This window comes from Mauremys mutica, chromosome 4 (genome assembly GCF_020497125.1).
Source record: "Mauremys mutica isolate MM-2020 ecotype Southern chromosome 4, ASM2049712v1, whole genome shotgun sequence".
NCBI classification, from domain to species: Eukaryota; Metazoa; Chordata; order Testudines; family Geoemydidae; genus Mauremys; species Mauremys mutica.
Window position 1 is genome coordinate 28,501,083 of NC_059075.1, and position 16,328 is coordinate 28,517,410.

The window sequence follows — 16,328 nt, forward strand, 5'->3', positions numbered from 1 at the left end:
CTGCCCAGGCAGCTTTCTTGGGCACCCTTCAGGGTTAAATAGTGCATATGGGCGGGTCAGAGGGTGCTGTCCCTCTGGACCCTTTGGGTGGCACTTCCTATGGCACCTAATCGCCACATTGCTCCATGGATGTTGCTTTGCATGGCCTCCTAGTGGTGTGGGAACATCAACTGTCTCCAGGCTCTTAAGATCCAGGTTCTAGTGCCTTACATTTGGTGTCATTCATGATTCACAAAGCAGCCAGAAGAGAAATAGTCCTTCCCCTTATAACTTTTACCCCAGTGATTAGGGCACTCACCCAGGTTCAGTCCCCTTCAGGCCATCAGTATTTACTCTGTGCCCTCATTGATCATTTTTATTTAACCTGTTTAATGTGTAATAGTGGAAATACATCTGAGTACTGCTTAGCAATATAAATAGTAGGACACAAGGAGCAATCCAGATCAGATTAACACAGCCAGAGCCCTTTGACTATGTAAGTACAGTTGTGTATTCATTTTTCCTTAGAGACTTTGAATTGATGTTATTTATGTTTTTTGCCATTTTGGTGCTAGGATTATATCATTCACATATTTGTGACTTCGTTCCCTGTAGCCGTTACAATTGATTCATTACTCTGAAATGGGACTGATGCAAACATCCAAGGCAACAGCAAACCCTGCTGTTGTAGTGGAGGTGTACTCAGACTAAAATTAGGGCTCATCTTCCCTATAGGCGTAAGTCATCCTAAATTATGCTACTCCAGCTACGTGAATAACATAGCTGCAGTCGATGTAGCTTAGATCAACTTACTCCAGTGTCTTCACAGCGCTGAGTCAACGTGAGACACTTTAGCAAGTCTTCATTAGACCGGCTAAATCGATCCCTGCTCCCCATATCCTTTGAAGCCATTAGGAGCCTTTAAAGTGCCCAATCAACTCGGAAGCTGTTGAGGTGCCCCTTTGTGCTAGGTCACCCTTTCTGTGTCTTTCACAATGGCATAGTCTACCAAGACACATTCATTGGAGGGAGATGAATGCATGTTGGGAAATGGGAGAAAACATTTAAAATGCAGTACATTGCTACGTTTTCCTGGTGACTAAACTCAAAATGGCCTAGAGTAGATAACTTAATGTCTAGTTGCAGCCCCTACTATTAGAATTTGGGAGTAGAGAGGAGGGAAGAAAAATGCCATTGTTTCTGAATTTAGTTTCTTTTTTTACTCCCATAGACAACCTAATCTCAGGAAACAAAGTCTAGCACCAGTTTAATTTCTGGACTCAGATCTCGGGCTTAAAGATGCCATCCCAGCTTTTCCAAGGGAAAAAGTCATTGCTGTGGCTATTGTATAAATGTTGCTAGGTTGTATAACACACCTTTTTGATCTCTTCAGTTGAGACATTTCACCCATCCTGTTTAAAAAAAAAAAAAAAAAGCCTAATAAAAAAGGTGCTGGCCAAAATTTTTCCAATGTCAAAATTTTGACAAAAATACAAATTAAAAATTTCTATGAGAAAATTAAATGGAAATTGATGACATCTTTGCAGTACAACAGAAATAGAAAACAGGGTCTTCAGCCCTGCCTGATATAAATTCACTATAGCCATCATATATTCTGTATTTAATAAGCTTTCTAAAACACTGGATTAAACTTGCTCAGATATAGGAAGTAGACGGGGAGGTTGTTGACTCAGGCAGACAAAAGAAAAAATGCTTCTGGAACTACTGGAGCCAGTGTGCTACCTCTCAGAAACACATCTACCCCGATATAACTCGACCTGATATAACACGAATTTGGATATAACGCGGTAAATCAGTGCTCCGGGGAGGCAGGGCTGCACATTCCGGTGGATCAAAGCAAGTTCGATATAACGCGGTTTCACCTATAACGCAGTAAGATTTTTTGGCTCCTGAGGACAGCGTTATATCGGGGTAGAGGTGTAATTAGAAAAATGCAGGTTAAAATGCTGGCCATGACTTAGCCCCTCCAGGTTAAATACAATAAGTGAGAGCTGTTCTTCTATGCTGCCAGGGTTGTAGTTATTAGAGTATGTAACTGCATCACTGACTGAGCTGATTAAAGATTATGCATTGGGGGATGGCACGGAATATGAAACAACAAATATTTTAAAAAACTGAGGTCAACGTCCCTTTATACTTGGAAGTTATTTGGTGTATCCCCAAACACACAGGGGTGTGATTACATAGGGAATCTGACTTTCTGCTGGGCTGAAAATGGGGTTCCATTTAAAATAAATAAACAGGGTTGGGGTAAATCACCACTCAAGGCCATGCTCTGACTTTTGGCTTTAGAGCATTTACAATTTAACCCTTGGTCACCTTTAATGGCAGTTACCTTCCCCTCCGGCAAGCAGCTCGCAGTCTGATAAACTTAGGAACACAACCACATTTTATGTAGGGTACACAAATAACCAAATGACAAGACCAACAAGGTATTAAAGTAATAGGGAATTGGGTTGGTGGTCAAGACCCTTAGAACTGTGGCTTCCAGCAGAAACTCCACCTGGGCTTCCCTTGCAAATCCAGGCCATCCCCCACTTCAGTCAAGGGGGGTGCAGGGGCTCCTCTCAGCTGGGGACTTGCTCTAGCCTCCAAGTTTCCCACCAGTTGTTGCTGCTGCTGTCATTGCACTGCTAAGCTCAGTCCTCACTCCTAGGTCCTATTAAATCCCCAGTGGACTCAAAAGAAACCCCCTTTTTCTAAGGTAAGACTCTGTGTTCCTCTTGCCCATCTGGGCAGGCTACCCAGTCTGGACCCATTGCCCAGCTAAGAGTGGCCCAGAGGATAATTCCACTTCCCCATGTTTTCACACTTACCTATTTTTCATATACACCTCTACCCCGATAGAACGCGACCCAATATAACACAAATTCGGATATAGCGCAGAAAAGTGGCGCTCGGGTGGGGGGGGGCTGCGCACTCTGGTGGATCAAAGCAAGTTCAATATAACACGATTTCATCTATAATGCGGGAAGATTTTTTGGCTCCCGAGGACAGCGTTATATCTAGGTAGAGGTGTACCTGCAATTATCCAGCACGTTTATCACAGACTGTACGTGTGGCACCAGGGAAATCTCAGGTTGTGCAGCTTTTGGCACTTCATGGAACTCCTGACATGATGCAAATTATGCCTGCTAACAGATAGGGAGCCTCTCAGTTTTCCTACAGGGCTGTGACCCCTCAGGATGTCATGAGGTTATTGCTTGGAGGGTTGTGAGCTGTCACCCTCCACCCCAAACCCTGCTTCACCTCCAGCATTTATAATAGTGCGAAATATTTTTAAAGTGTTTTTAATTTATAAGGGGGGGGGGTCGCACTCAGAGGCTTGGTGTGTGAAAGGCGTCACCAGTACATAAGTTTGAGAACCACTACTATAGGGGGAGTCAGAGTGGTATATGCAAATTAGTCAGGCAGCAGAATCCCTCAATTTTCCCACTTCACCACTAGAGGGCGCTAAAGAGCTGCTTCTCCAACTCCTCCTAGGCCTCTGAAATTTTCTAATTGTGTCCAGTGAATAGTGAGACATAGTTTTGGTGGAAAAAATGATGTCACTGTTACTACTGACCACTACATACACTAGCTCCAGAATTTTTCTGGAGAAGAACACATCACATATCCTAAACAGCTGGGGCATGTTGCAATCTTTATCATAACTGACATATTAGTAAACTAAACCAAATGATCCCTTAGTGGGATTTATAATCATGTATAGTCACGTTAGATATGCCATGTTCCTTTCTTGTTTGCATTATTTTATATACATTTTATTAATAATTGTTATGACAACTAATGCAAATGACTAGCCATTAATTGCTACCAAAGTCACTATTAATTTTGCCCCTCTAATTGTTTGATTCTATTTTGTGACAGAATAATTTGAAAGGAAAATGAATTCCTCCCTTTCTCTGTGTTTGTTACTTGCTGCTTTTTGTGCTATTGTCCATTGCCATCACTTTCCTCATCACCCCACCTGCGAGGACGACCATAAAGATTCAAATCACACGGAAGAGCATGCGCTGCTGAACCAGGCCTGTGTCAAACACGGTACTAGCTATGCGGACTTTACATTTAGATTCTATAAGCAGGCTGTATTAGCAGAAGCAGACAAGAATGTGTTCTTCTCTCCTGTGAGCATTGCCACTGCCTTTGCAATGCTGGCAATGGGTGCTAAATCGGCCACTCGGACTCAGATTTTTGAAGGAATGGGCTTTAGCCTGACAGAGGTTCAGGAGGAGGAGATACATGAAAGTTTCCATCATCACATCCACATGATGAATTGTCCTAACAATAAGATCCAGACAAGTATGGGAAATGCCCTTTTCATAGCGACCGAGTTTAAAGCACTACAGAAGTTTTTGCAAGACGTCAAAACCTTTTATGAAACAGAATATTTTCCTACTGATTTCCATAATTCAAAAGAGGCTTTGAAAAAGATCAACCGTTATGTAGAGAGGAAAACCCATGGGAAAATTCCAGAACTAGTCGGCTATCTTGATGCAAACACTATAATGGTTCTTGTTAACTACATTTATTTCAAAGGTAAGGCATGGAGCCCAGATGGGTATTTATTTAAATTATAATCTTTGAATGGCTGATTTTGAGCTAAAGCAAAGAAAATGTTTTTGCTGCTTTTTCTATAAATTAAGAGAAACTGTCATAATATAATAGAGCACAGCTCTAGAACTGGACTAAATTGTGCAGGGCCTTGAAGATAAGGACAAAAAACATTTATTTGATGTACCATAAAAGAGGGATCCAATAGTTTAAAATTCCTTTAAGATTCTTAGTTGGAAGGGACTCTGGAAGGGTAGAAAAGAAATAACAAAAACCAATGGGCAGAAATCAAAGCAAGACAAATTCAAATTAGAAATAATTTTTAACAATGAGGGTGATTAACCAGTGTCACAAACTACCAAGGGAAGTGGTGGATTCTCCATCTCTTACGTCTTCTAATCAAGAACGGATGCAATACAGGGGTAACCAGATGATATTCCAAAGTTGTACAGGAGGTCAGACTAGATGATCAAATGGTCCCTTCTGGCCTTAAACTCTATCCGAGCAGTCATGTTCATTTATTGTGTTTTAGGTACCTACTGAGTATAAAACACGTACAAGAAATCATTTTAATAGCTGGTTTATTTGAGGCACCTGCTAGCTAAATTCTTCCTAATAAAGAATTAAAACAAGAAGTGACTTGATTCTGATCTCCAGTCCACTGCTAAACCTTGATGTAAACATTGCTCTGCAAGGGGATGGAATATTTACAGTCATTATTTTATTTGTTATTCTCAGGTCAGTTTCTACTGCATGTATGAAACAATATGTGCATTTCCCGCACTCCTAGCAATATGGGAAGCCAAAGGGCTGCTGCCTCTTTGCATCACTAGTGGAACACAAGCTAGCTGAGTGGAGAAGGCTATAGCTTTTCTCTGCTCCTCACCAGTCAGCAATGGGAGGGGCATTGCTGGTTGTGGAGAGAGGAGCCCATTTTCCATTCTCAGGAATGGTGCAGAATACACTCTTGGCTCTTGGTCCGTGGAGCTGCAAGTGGGATTGTGCCTTCGCCCAGTGTGGTTTTGTGCCTGTTATCTCCTAGGGGTAAGAAGCATAAAGACACTATTAAATTGTATTCTCTTTGCTTTTGATGATAAGCCTCCTGGGAAAATCCTTTCAATCCTTTCCACACCCTTGAGGAGGATTTTTTGGTGGATGAGAAAACCTCTGTTAAAGTCAGTATGATGCGCCGGGATACCGACTATGAAAGCCACTATGATGACCAGCTGTCGTGCTGGCTGGTGCAGATACCGTATAATGGAAATGCCAAAGCGCTATTTATTCTGCCTGACAAAGGGAAGATGAAGCAGTTGGAGGCTGCTCTCTTGAAAGAAACTGTGTGTAAATGGGAGAAATTACTTCAAAAAAGGTAACCCTTTGCCCACCATTGTGCGGATAGATGGTTGATGGTAATTTAGGAGAGAATTCCAGAGCAAGGCAAAATATTAACGCAGGTATCACAGTTCAGTATTCTCTATGTTCAGTAAGTAGAGTTCTCAAATGATCCCCCAGCTACCTTAGAGGAGAGTGTCACAGAATGTACAGCTCCAGCTCTTCTGAGAGCACAAGCTGCAGCATCCCAACTGCTGGTCCCTTAGGACTCTGGCCAGGCCACTGATCTGAACAAGTCTGGCAGGTCCTAGGACTACAACAAGAACTGATCTTGTTGCCAGTTGAATGTTTGAAAGTTCCTACTTCTTTCACGTTGCTAATGAGATTTATTAACTGCCTGGTGCCACTGACTCCAACCTCCTTACCCTAATCTCTGTCCCACTCCACCATCTCCTTGTCCCTCCAACCACTCCTCTTCCCACAGAAGTCTGTTGGAAGGTACAGGGCTCTGAAATGAAGTTATGGACTCAGGAGAAGTTCATTTGTTCCATGGTCCAACCACATCTGTTCAGGAGCATCCAGGCACGTACAAAAGGTTCACCTAGACCCTCCTAGGTGCTCAATCCTCACTCAGACACACAAATCACACAGAGAATGCAAACGCCACCAGCAGATGCCCCAGGAATCAAAAAAGCACTGTGCAGTGTCATTAAATTGCGGGTACTCCATAGTGTTAGCTGAGTGCAATGTTTCACCATCACGTTGTGTTCTTTGTTGACAGGACTATTAATCTGTACATTCCAAAGTTTTCTATTTCGGGGTCCTACAATGTGAAACTCCTGTTTGAGAAAATGGGTATTACTGATGTGTTCTCTAGCCATGCTGATCTGTCTGGAATCACTGGGACGTCCGACCTGCATGTTTCACAAGTAAGTTAGTGAACAAATGGTTTTGTTAACAGGATTTGTCTGTACCTGTGATTATAAAGTTTACATCCAAGACTATTTACGGGCTTGACTCTGTTCCCACTGAAGCCACTGGCAGAACTCCCACTGACCTCAGTGGCTGCTGGCACTCAATCAGTTTTCTCTAGACAAGGGCACAAAGAGGCTCATTACAGAGAGCTCAAGGCTTCACCTGCAGTTTCTGAAGGTTGTTATAAAAGGAAATGGTCCTCGGGAGCAGCAAGTACATTAAGAATGGGCACAAGTACAAAAAAATGGCTTTAACTATTCCTTGCCCTTGGCCTAGAATGGTTTAATAGCAGCAGTGACAATCACTTCCAAATCCAGGGCTAGGTTGTGATACCCTTATTCACCCCTTTTCCTCAAGCATTGCCTCAGATTCCAATGAGAAGATGGGTGAAATCCTGGTCCCACTGAAGTCAATGAGAGTGATGCCCTTGACTTCAATGGAGCCAGGATTTAATTGTGGGTAATAGGCTACAACTCAAAAGAAGTAAGGTCATCAGAATCTGACCCTAGCTTAGCATTGGGATAATATTAACTAAGTCACATTAGGGACAATAAAGACGTTCTGAGTGGGGTTCCACACCACCTCTGTGAAGAACCTAGTTAGGGTTTAGAGTAACTAAGGTTCTGTCAGGGGTGGCTCCAGGCCCCAGCATGCCAAGCGCGTGCTTGGGGCGGCATGCCGTGGGGGGTGCTCTGCCGGTCGCTGGGAGGGCAGCAGGCGGCTCCGGTGGACCTCCCGCAGGCATGCCTGCAGGCGGTCCACCAAAGCCGTGGGACCTGCGGACCACGGGACCAGCGGACGCTCCGCAGACACGCCTGCAGGAGGTCCACCGGAGCCGCCTGCCGCCCTCCCAGCGACCGGCAGAGCGCCCCCCGCGGCATGCCGCCGTGCTTGGGGTGGCGAAATGTCTAGAGCCGCCCCTGGGTTCTGCAGTATCAATGCACAGTATGCTACAAAAGCTTCACTGAAAAAAAAGAATTCTGGGGCTTGGGGCCATGGATTCTTGTCATTATTCACCTTGACATTTCTGCTGGAACACGGCTTCGTACTGTCTAAACATACTGACTGTTTGTGATGCTAAGGAGGAATTGGTGTAGTAATCATTGATAGAAAAAAAATCCTCTCTTTTGCGGAGAAGGGCAGTTGACTTGATCCATGCAGGCCTATCTTTCTTCTCAGTGGAACTGCAAATTGAGAAATAACTGCAACAGCCTCTTAATATTGTTGGGTCTGATCCTGGAGTCCAGACTAGGGTGACTAAATGTCCCGATTTTATAGGGACAGTCCTGATTTTGGGGTCTTTTTCTTATATAGGCGCTTATTACCCCCCACCCCTTGTCCTGATTTTTCACATTTGCTGTCTGGTCACCCTAGTCCGGACACAGGGAAACTCCTCTTGAAGTCCAGGGGAGATTTGCCACTCAGCAGAGTTGGGTTCATTGGGCTGTACCAATCCCGTTTGTATTCTTCCCATTCCGTAACACAGCAAGTTCAATTTCAGCTGCTGTTCACGGTCCTGTACTCATGCTGTAACATTTGCCTCATTTCCTTGCAGGCTATTCACAAGGCCGTTTTGAATGTTCATGAGAATGGCACCGAGGCAGCAGCAGCCACTGCAATAGTAGTTACCAAACTTCTTCGTCCTTCAACTACCATTAAATTCAACAGGCCCTTCGTGGTGATGATTGTTGATAAAACCACCCTCAGCACAATGTTCATGGGGAAAATTGTCAATCCTACTATAAAATAACTGAGGAGTCGCTGGAGACATCAGTGCTTATGGTGGGCCGCCGCAGGCTCTCCTACAGACCACCAGGTGTCAGTGACTATCCCTGAACTTTAATTGACCTACATTCACAAGCAAATCAAATATAAATGGGAATTTTTAGCCTATAAGCAATTGAGATTTCTTCTCAAACAAAATAGCTAATGATGTCTGCATAAGAAGGCCTATCATCTCTTTGCCCCAGTTTGGTAATTCAGATCATACTAATACATTATCTGAGTCCCTAGGAAAGCTGTCTTTATAAAAGGCTTCTACTAGATCCTCATGTAAGATGTAAAGTTTCCCAGCTGAGCTGTGATGTCTTGAATGCCTTCAGTTCTGGGTTATTCACTGGCAGCTTTATCATCCTGGAATCCTGGTAATGATCACTGCTCTGCCAGTCTGTCTCTGGATAGTCATGGCCTTGGGGTCCAAGAAATTAGCAATCCCTTCCCTTATTGCTTCCCATGGCCTGGCTGTTAGTCAGCACACTGCCAAACCAGTCTCGTCACAGCTCTCTCTCTCCAATAGGTTCTCTCAGTTATTTCTCCTTCAGTCATCTTGCCTTCATCACATGTTCCATCTTTTATCTGGGTGTCCCAAAAAGCCAGAGGCTGCTCCAAAACATTTAGAATTGCTCTTCCGTTGCACACACTAGGTGCCATGTTACTTCCACAGTGACTGGCAAACAACTTTTAAAGGCACAATAATGAAACAGGCACTGAAATTTACATTGTCAATTACAAATTTTTGCAGTTAATGGAGAAAATAAATGTTGGTACCTAAAATTTTCACTCGTGCTGACTTTTAGAGACTCTCCACTCTCTTGCCTTACGTTTTATACATCTTTTAAAGCCAGTTAAGCCTTTCAATGATGGTGACACCCAGAGGCGGCTCTAGCAATTTCGCCGCCCCAAGCAGGGCGGCACACAGCAGGGGGCACTGTGGCGGTCGCCGGTCCCGCGGCTCTGGTGGACCTCCTGCAGACGTGCCTGCGGAGGGTCTGCTGGTCCCGCTGCTCCAGTGGAGCATCCGCAGGCATGCCTGCGGGAGGTCCACCGGAGCCGTCTGCCGCCCTCCTGGCGACTGGCAGAGCGCCCCCTGCAGCATGCTGCCCCAAGCACGCGCTTCGCGTGCTGGGGCCTGGAACCGGCCTTGGTGACACCACATTAACATAGCAGCATCTCTGGAAAGTGTCTGGGTTTTTAAAAAAGAAATAGTGACCGAGCAGAACTTTTCTCAGATGGAGAAGGAACAGCAAGTAAAAACTTGTTAGAGTTTTTTCTTTCTCTCATTTCCCCTCCACCCAGTCCCCCCATGAACTTGTATTCATTAAGTTTACATATGTTTTCAACAAATATTTAGAAAGCATCCAAAAATTTTGTGTTTGCAGATCATAAACTTTTACTGTAAAAGACCCTTAAGGCCCATGATAAAGTTATTCAGCAATTTTTGCATTAATAAAATGCCCTTGCAAATTTTGTATTTTGCACTTGGTATCTTATGGAGACAACATAAATAGAAAATATTTTTTTTAGATTTTTTCACACCAGGATCAGAATCTGGTATGATTACTCATGCTCTGATAACTTAGACAAAGTTAATGAGCATTCAGGTCTGTTTTCATGTTTGTTGAGTTTTCCTATTAGGAAAGCTAAAATCATTGTAGCCAATTATTTCATTTTATCATCCATTTATCATTCTATTACATGAGGCTATGGTCTACTCTTATGCTATTTCATATATAATCACTGTATGCTAAATAGATTTAAATTGTAGGATTAGAAAAGTATAAGATTGACAAGCATTTAGGAGTGATGAGTGTGTGTTAGGTAAAGCATGGCTGAAACGCAAGGCCTACAGGATGAGACCTGTAAGATTTTTAGCTTAGCCAAACTAGGCCATAGGCTTAAGAATGCTTAACATGAGTGAGTGACTTAGGAATAACCCTATGCCTGTAAAGTCACAACGTTATTGCATAAGATGTGCCAATAGGTGATGTTACGGAAAAATGGATTGCAATAGACTGCAATGTATTGTCCAAAACCGCAAGACACCTGATTGTAACATCTTTAAATGTCTGTCTGACCACAGGGTACATGTGCATAAATGGTAATAAGAATAAGAGGAACTATGAACAACCTATAAAAAAATGGGGCACCCCCATGGGGTGTGGAAGTACAGAGCATGGCCTGGGACCCCCATTGGTGCTTGGGAGGAGGGGAAGGTTGGCGAGGTTGGCAGGCTCCCTACCCAGCTCCGTGCAGCTCCCCAGAAAACGCCAGTATGTCCCTGCAGCTCCTAGGGAGAGGGAAGGCGAGAGGGGCTCCATCCACTGCCCCCGCCATGAGCACCGGCGCCACAGCTCCCATTGGCTGGGAACCACAGCCAATGGGAGCTGCGGGGGCGGTGCCTGCAGACAGGGGCAGCACACAGAGCCTCCTTGCCCCTCCGCCTAGGAGCTGCAGGGACATGCCGGATGCTTCCAGTGAGCCCCCCCGAGGTAAGCACTGCCCCACACCTCAACCCCCTTCCCCAGCCCTGAGTCCCCTCCCACACCCAAACTGCTGCTGGCCCAGGGGCTGCTTGAGTGCTCAGGCAGCCCAAGAGCCAGCCGCACCAGCCGTTGCAGAAGTCATGGAGGTCACGGAAAGTCACGGATTCCGTGACATCTGTGACAGATATGCAGCCTTACCCATAACCCCTTGCATTAGCTGAAGTAAGCTTTGGCTTAAGCAGACAGGAAAACTGTCAGGCTCAAAATACGAGTGTTCTGCCCTGCTACCTGCCTAGGAGGTGCCTTTGTGCCCTTGGTACCTGGAATACATGTGTTCAGAACAAAGAACTACGGGGTTCACCATTGGTACCAGAAAACAAGATAAAGAGTCCTTGCCTAGCCTCAGATGATGCATACAGCACCTTTTGACTTGTGAACAAGTTGGGTATAAAAAGGATAGTTTTGGAGGTGTGACTTGGGGAGCACAGCTTCTGGGTAAAGTGCCTTTAACAGCGCAGCACAAGATGGCTTCCCAGAAATTGGTATTACACTGAACCTTTCTTCCCTGTACTATACATCATTGACTTTTAGCAATAAACCTGACTGATACTGGTTATTTCGTCCTTGAGTATATTTCATTACTAACCAAAGTGTGGTCAAGCAATTGACTATGACAGGGGTAGGCAACCTATGGCAGCAGTGCCGAAGGCGGCACACGAGCTGATTTTCAATGGCATTCACACTGCCCGGGTCCTGGCCACTGGCTCTGCATTTTAATTTAATTTTAAATGAAGCTTCTTAAACATTTTAAAAACCTTATTTACTTTACATACAACAATAGTTTAGTAATACATTATAGACTTACAAAGAGAGACCTTCTAAAAACATTAAAATGTATTACTGGCACGCGAAGCCTTAAATTAGAGTGAATAAATGAACACTTGGCACACAACTTCTGAAAGGTTGCCGACCCCTGGACTATGAAACGTACTGACACACTGGTGAACATTTTAGCAGGAGATTAGTTAGCAATACAGCTTAAACTGGCCAGTTGCCTCAAAGAGCTGTATGAGTGGCAGAATGGGATGAACAGAAGACACTTTCCTCCACTAACAGTTCAGTCCCATCATGGAACCCCTGTTCTCATTCTGGCTTGCTACAGACATTCCTCCTTTATTATGACGTCTACCCATTCCCTTTAGCCCTGTTGTCCACAGCGGGGGAACACATCAAGACAGTCCCCAGCTGCAAATCTTCCTCCAGTCATCTAGTGTCCAGCAGGTAGAGAATTTCAGTCTATTTCTTTAGCTAAGACTTTTCTCTACCCGCACTGTTTCTCCCACTGCGTGGGGAATGCATGCTGCACTCTTCCAAACAGGAGCAGAGTTACTGCACAGGTATGCATGCTGCAGAGTCCCAGAGGGAATTCCACCACATGCTCCCATGGCCATGTCAGTCCCTCCTTGTCCAACACACCCTACCATGTGGCAAAATACTTGATCTGGCCCTAGAAAGACAATGAGTCTCATTTAATATGAAGAAAGGCACATGCAGGACATCCATAGACAACAGTGATTAGATCCAGCACATCTTTTTCCAAGGCCCTCTCTCCCCCTGGAGCAGGGCTGGGTCCCATACCATGGTAGCAGTTCCTCTCTCACCATACCTGCATGCTCTGGTTCACTCCGCTGGGAATTAATGCTGGATGGACATTTTTACCACTGGATTTTAGTCCCGGTTTCAGGGATGCTGCTGCTCCTGATGGAATGCTCCTTGTTCCACTGGATCACTTATAACATGCTGTTTGCATAGAGAGGGTAATGCAGGCCTCAGGTCAACAAACAAGCAAGCCACCTTTGCCATCTACACAGCCCTCTGTTTGCCTGGGCAGAGGCTCCATTTTGCAATGAGGCAGTGTAGTGTGGGACTATAACACTCTCTATCCAGTGTAACCTTACAGCCAGGCACTGTTGGCAACAACAAGGGAGGGTTCAATATCTATTTTGAAATTACAAAACAAAACCAACTTGAGCCTCCATCCAGAAACTGGGCTCGCTGAATATATCCCCTGGGCACCCTTCATGGCAACACCACTCACAGCACTGAGTCCGTGTCTCAAACGAAGACAACGTCTAGTGAGGAGAGAGGGAACAGCATTAGTTTGGGAAAACACAGCAACAAGGAACCGACAGTATGTGAATAATAAGTTAAACGCCCACTCCCATGATTACTTTGCCTTAGTCTCCCCACCTGCAAGTGGGAATGTCTAGTGAATGAATTCAACACACCACATTCCCCGGCCTGCCACTACACTCTACTCCCAGTTTGTTGTTGTGGGTTGGTGACATTCCAGAATCCAGGGGTGCCACCCTTCGCCCTGTCTCTGCCTGTAGCTGCAATGCTGCCTTTGAACCATATTGCTGCTCTATCTGCCATGTCTGGTCTGATCACATGGTGCCATGACTACCTAGCAGCTCTTAGAGATTACAGCTCTAGGATTGTTGGGCAGAGGGCTGCGACATCATCTCTCACCACTCCGTCTGTCTTCATAGCCCAGCTCTTAGTGATGTCACTGGGTTGTGGGGAGAAGCTCACTGCTCCCACCACCGCTGCATTGTCATGGAATCATAGAATCATAGAATATTAGGGTCGGAAGAGACCTCAGGAGGCCAGCTAGTCCAATCCCCTGCTCAAAGCAGGACCAAAACCAACTAAATCATCCCAGCCAGGGCTTTGTCAAGCTGGGCCTTAAAAACCTCTAAGGATGGAGATTCCACCACCTCCCTAGGCAACCCATTCCAGTGCTTCACCACCTTCCTAGTTAAACACCTTCCTAGTTAAATAGTGTTTCCTAATATCCAACCTAGACCTCCAACTCCTTGTTCTGTCATCTGCTACCACTGAGAATAGCTGAGCTCCATCCTCTTTGGAACCCCCTTTCAAGTAGTTGAAGGCTGCTTTCAAATCCCCCCTCACTCTTCTCTTCTTTAGACTAAATAACCCCAGTTCCCTCAGCCTCTCCTTGTAAGTCATTTCCCCTAGCCACCTAATCATCTTTGTTGCCCTCCGCTGGACTCTCTTCAATTTGTCCACATCCCTTCTGTAGTGGGGGGACCAAAACTGGACACAATACTCCAGGTGTGGCCTAACCAGTGCTGAATAGAGGGGAATAATCGCTTCCCTTGATCTGCTGGCAATGGTCCTACTAATACAGCCCAATATGCCATTGGCCTTCTTGGCAACAAGGGCACACTGCTGACTCATATCCAGCGTATCATCCATTGTAATCCCCAGGTCCTTTTCTGCAGAACTGCTGCTTAGACAATCGGTCCCCAGCCTGTAACGGTGCATGAGATTCTTCCATTCTAAGTGCAGGACTCTGCACTTGTCCTTGTTGAACCTCATCAGATTTCTTTTGGCCCAATCCTCCAATTTGTCTAGGTCACTCTGGACCCTATCCCTACCCTCCAGCATATCTACCTCTCCCCCCAGTTTAGTGTCATCTGCAAACTTGGTGAGGGTGCAATTAATCCCATCATCCAGATAATTAATAAAGATGTTGAACAAAACCAGCCCCAGGACCGACCCCTGGGGCACTCCGCTTGATACCGGCTGCCAACTAGACAGTGAGATGTTGATCAGTACCCATTGAATCTGACAATCTAGCCAGATTTCTATCCACCTTATAGTCCATTCATCCAATCCATACTTCTGTTCTTTGCTCTGCATTCTTTTGGATGATTTCTAATTGTTCTGTTTAATAGAGACTATTACACTTAATACTATTTAGTAACATTAAAGATACATCTACATGGGGGTGTGATTCCTAACTCACATAGAGCTACCCACACTAGCGCTCTTTCAGCTAGTTCACTAAAAAGCTCTGTAACTCTCCCCATATGAACCCTAACCCTCGCCCCAAGTCCTCTACCCCAACTATTGGCTGGAGAGCCCTACCCATAGGCACCCTAACGCTAGGGCAGGGAGCCTGAACAATAGGCACCATAGCCCTAGCTCAAAAAGCTCTACCCATGGGACCCCCTTCCCATAACAACCCTAACCCATGGGACTCCCCTTCCCATAACAACCGTAACCCTAACCCTAACCCATGGGACCCCCCCTTCCCATAACAACCCTAACCCTAATCCATGGGACCCCCCTTCCCATAACAACCGTAACCCTAGGGCTGGGATCCCTACCCCTCGGCCCCCTAACCCTAGCACCAAGTACACTACCCCAGGAACCCTAACTCTAGTGTGGAGAGTCATACCGATAGGAATTCTAAAGCTAGTGCAGGGAGGCCTACCCATGGGAACCCCCTAACCCTAGCACCAAGTATCCTACCCCTTGGATCCTTAACTATAGCTCAAAGTATCCTGCCCATAGGAACCCTAACCTTAGGGCGGGGAGCATTACCTATATGAACACTAGCCTGAGCTCCAAGTACTCTTCCCATAGGAACCCTAGCCCTAGATCCGAGAGCTGTATACATAGGACCCCTAACCCTAGGCTGGGGTGCCCAACACATACGATCCCGAATCTAGGGCGGTGACCTCAATTCATAGGAACCCTAGCTCTAACTAAAATTACTCATACGAACCCTAACCCTAAGGTGGGAAGCCATACTCATAGGAACCCTAACTCTAGTTCTAATTACCTAAACACAGGAATCCTAATCCTACCCATAGGAATCCTAACACTAGCTCCAAGTACCCTTCTCCTTGGATCCCTAACACTTGCTCCAAGAACCCTAACACTAGGGTGGGGAGCCCTAGCCATACGAATGCTAATCCTAATGCCAAGGGCCCTAATCATAGGAACCTTAATCCTAGGGTGGGAAACCCTATCCATAGGAACCTTGAACCTAAGGCAGGGAGCCCTACCCTTATAAATGCTCCAAATACCCTAACTATAGGAACGCTAACCCTAATGCCAACTGCAGTAGGTATAAGACTCCTAACCCTAGGGCAGAGAGCCAGACCCATAGGAACCCTAATCCTAGATTGGGGAGCCCTACTTATAGGAACCCTAACAAAAGCTGCAAATACCCTTACCATAGGCAACCTAACCCTAGCTCCTACTATGCTAGCCATAGCAACATTAACCTTGGCTCCAAGTACCCAAACAATAGAACCGTAACCCAAAGACAGAGAGACCTATCTCTAGGAATTGCGCCGCCCCAAGCAGGGCGGGACGCCGCGTTGG

General features: G+C 45.4%; 1 protein-coding gene across 1 annotated transcript; it reads left to right on the forward strand.

The window, feature by feature from the left end:
• The first annotated feature begins 361 nt into the window (after positions 1 to 361).
• LOC123369397 (serine protease inhibitor 2.1-like) lies at positions 362 to 9,414 on the forward strand. The gene is made up of 5 exons (XM_045014963.1): positions 362 to 475; positions 3,871 to 4,539; positions 5,653 to 5,923; positions 6,668 to 6,815; positions 8,417 to 9,414. Exons 2-5 carry the CDS (start codon positions 3,888 to 3,890, stop codon positions 8,609 to 8,611), a joined length of 1,266 nt encoding a protein of 421 aa, XP_044870898.1. The 5' UTR covers positions 362 to 475; positions 3,871 to 3,887; the 3' UTR covers positions 8,612 to 9,414.
• Positions 9,415 to 16,328: the final 6,914 nt, after the last annotated feature.

Coding starts and splice junctions, on each gene's coding strand:
- LOC123369397 (XM_045014963.1), top strand. CDS start 3,888: ATGAATTCCTCCCTTTCTCTGTGTTTGTTACTTGCTGCTTTTTGTGCT. Junction 4,540..5,652: donor TAACTACATTTATTTCAAAG/GTAAGGCATGGA, acceptor TTTGATGATAAG/CCTCCTGGGAAAATCCTTTC. Junction 5,924..6,667: donor GAGAAATTACTTCAAAAAAG/GTAACCCTTTGC, acceptor CTTTGTTGACAG/GACTATTAATCTGTACATTC.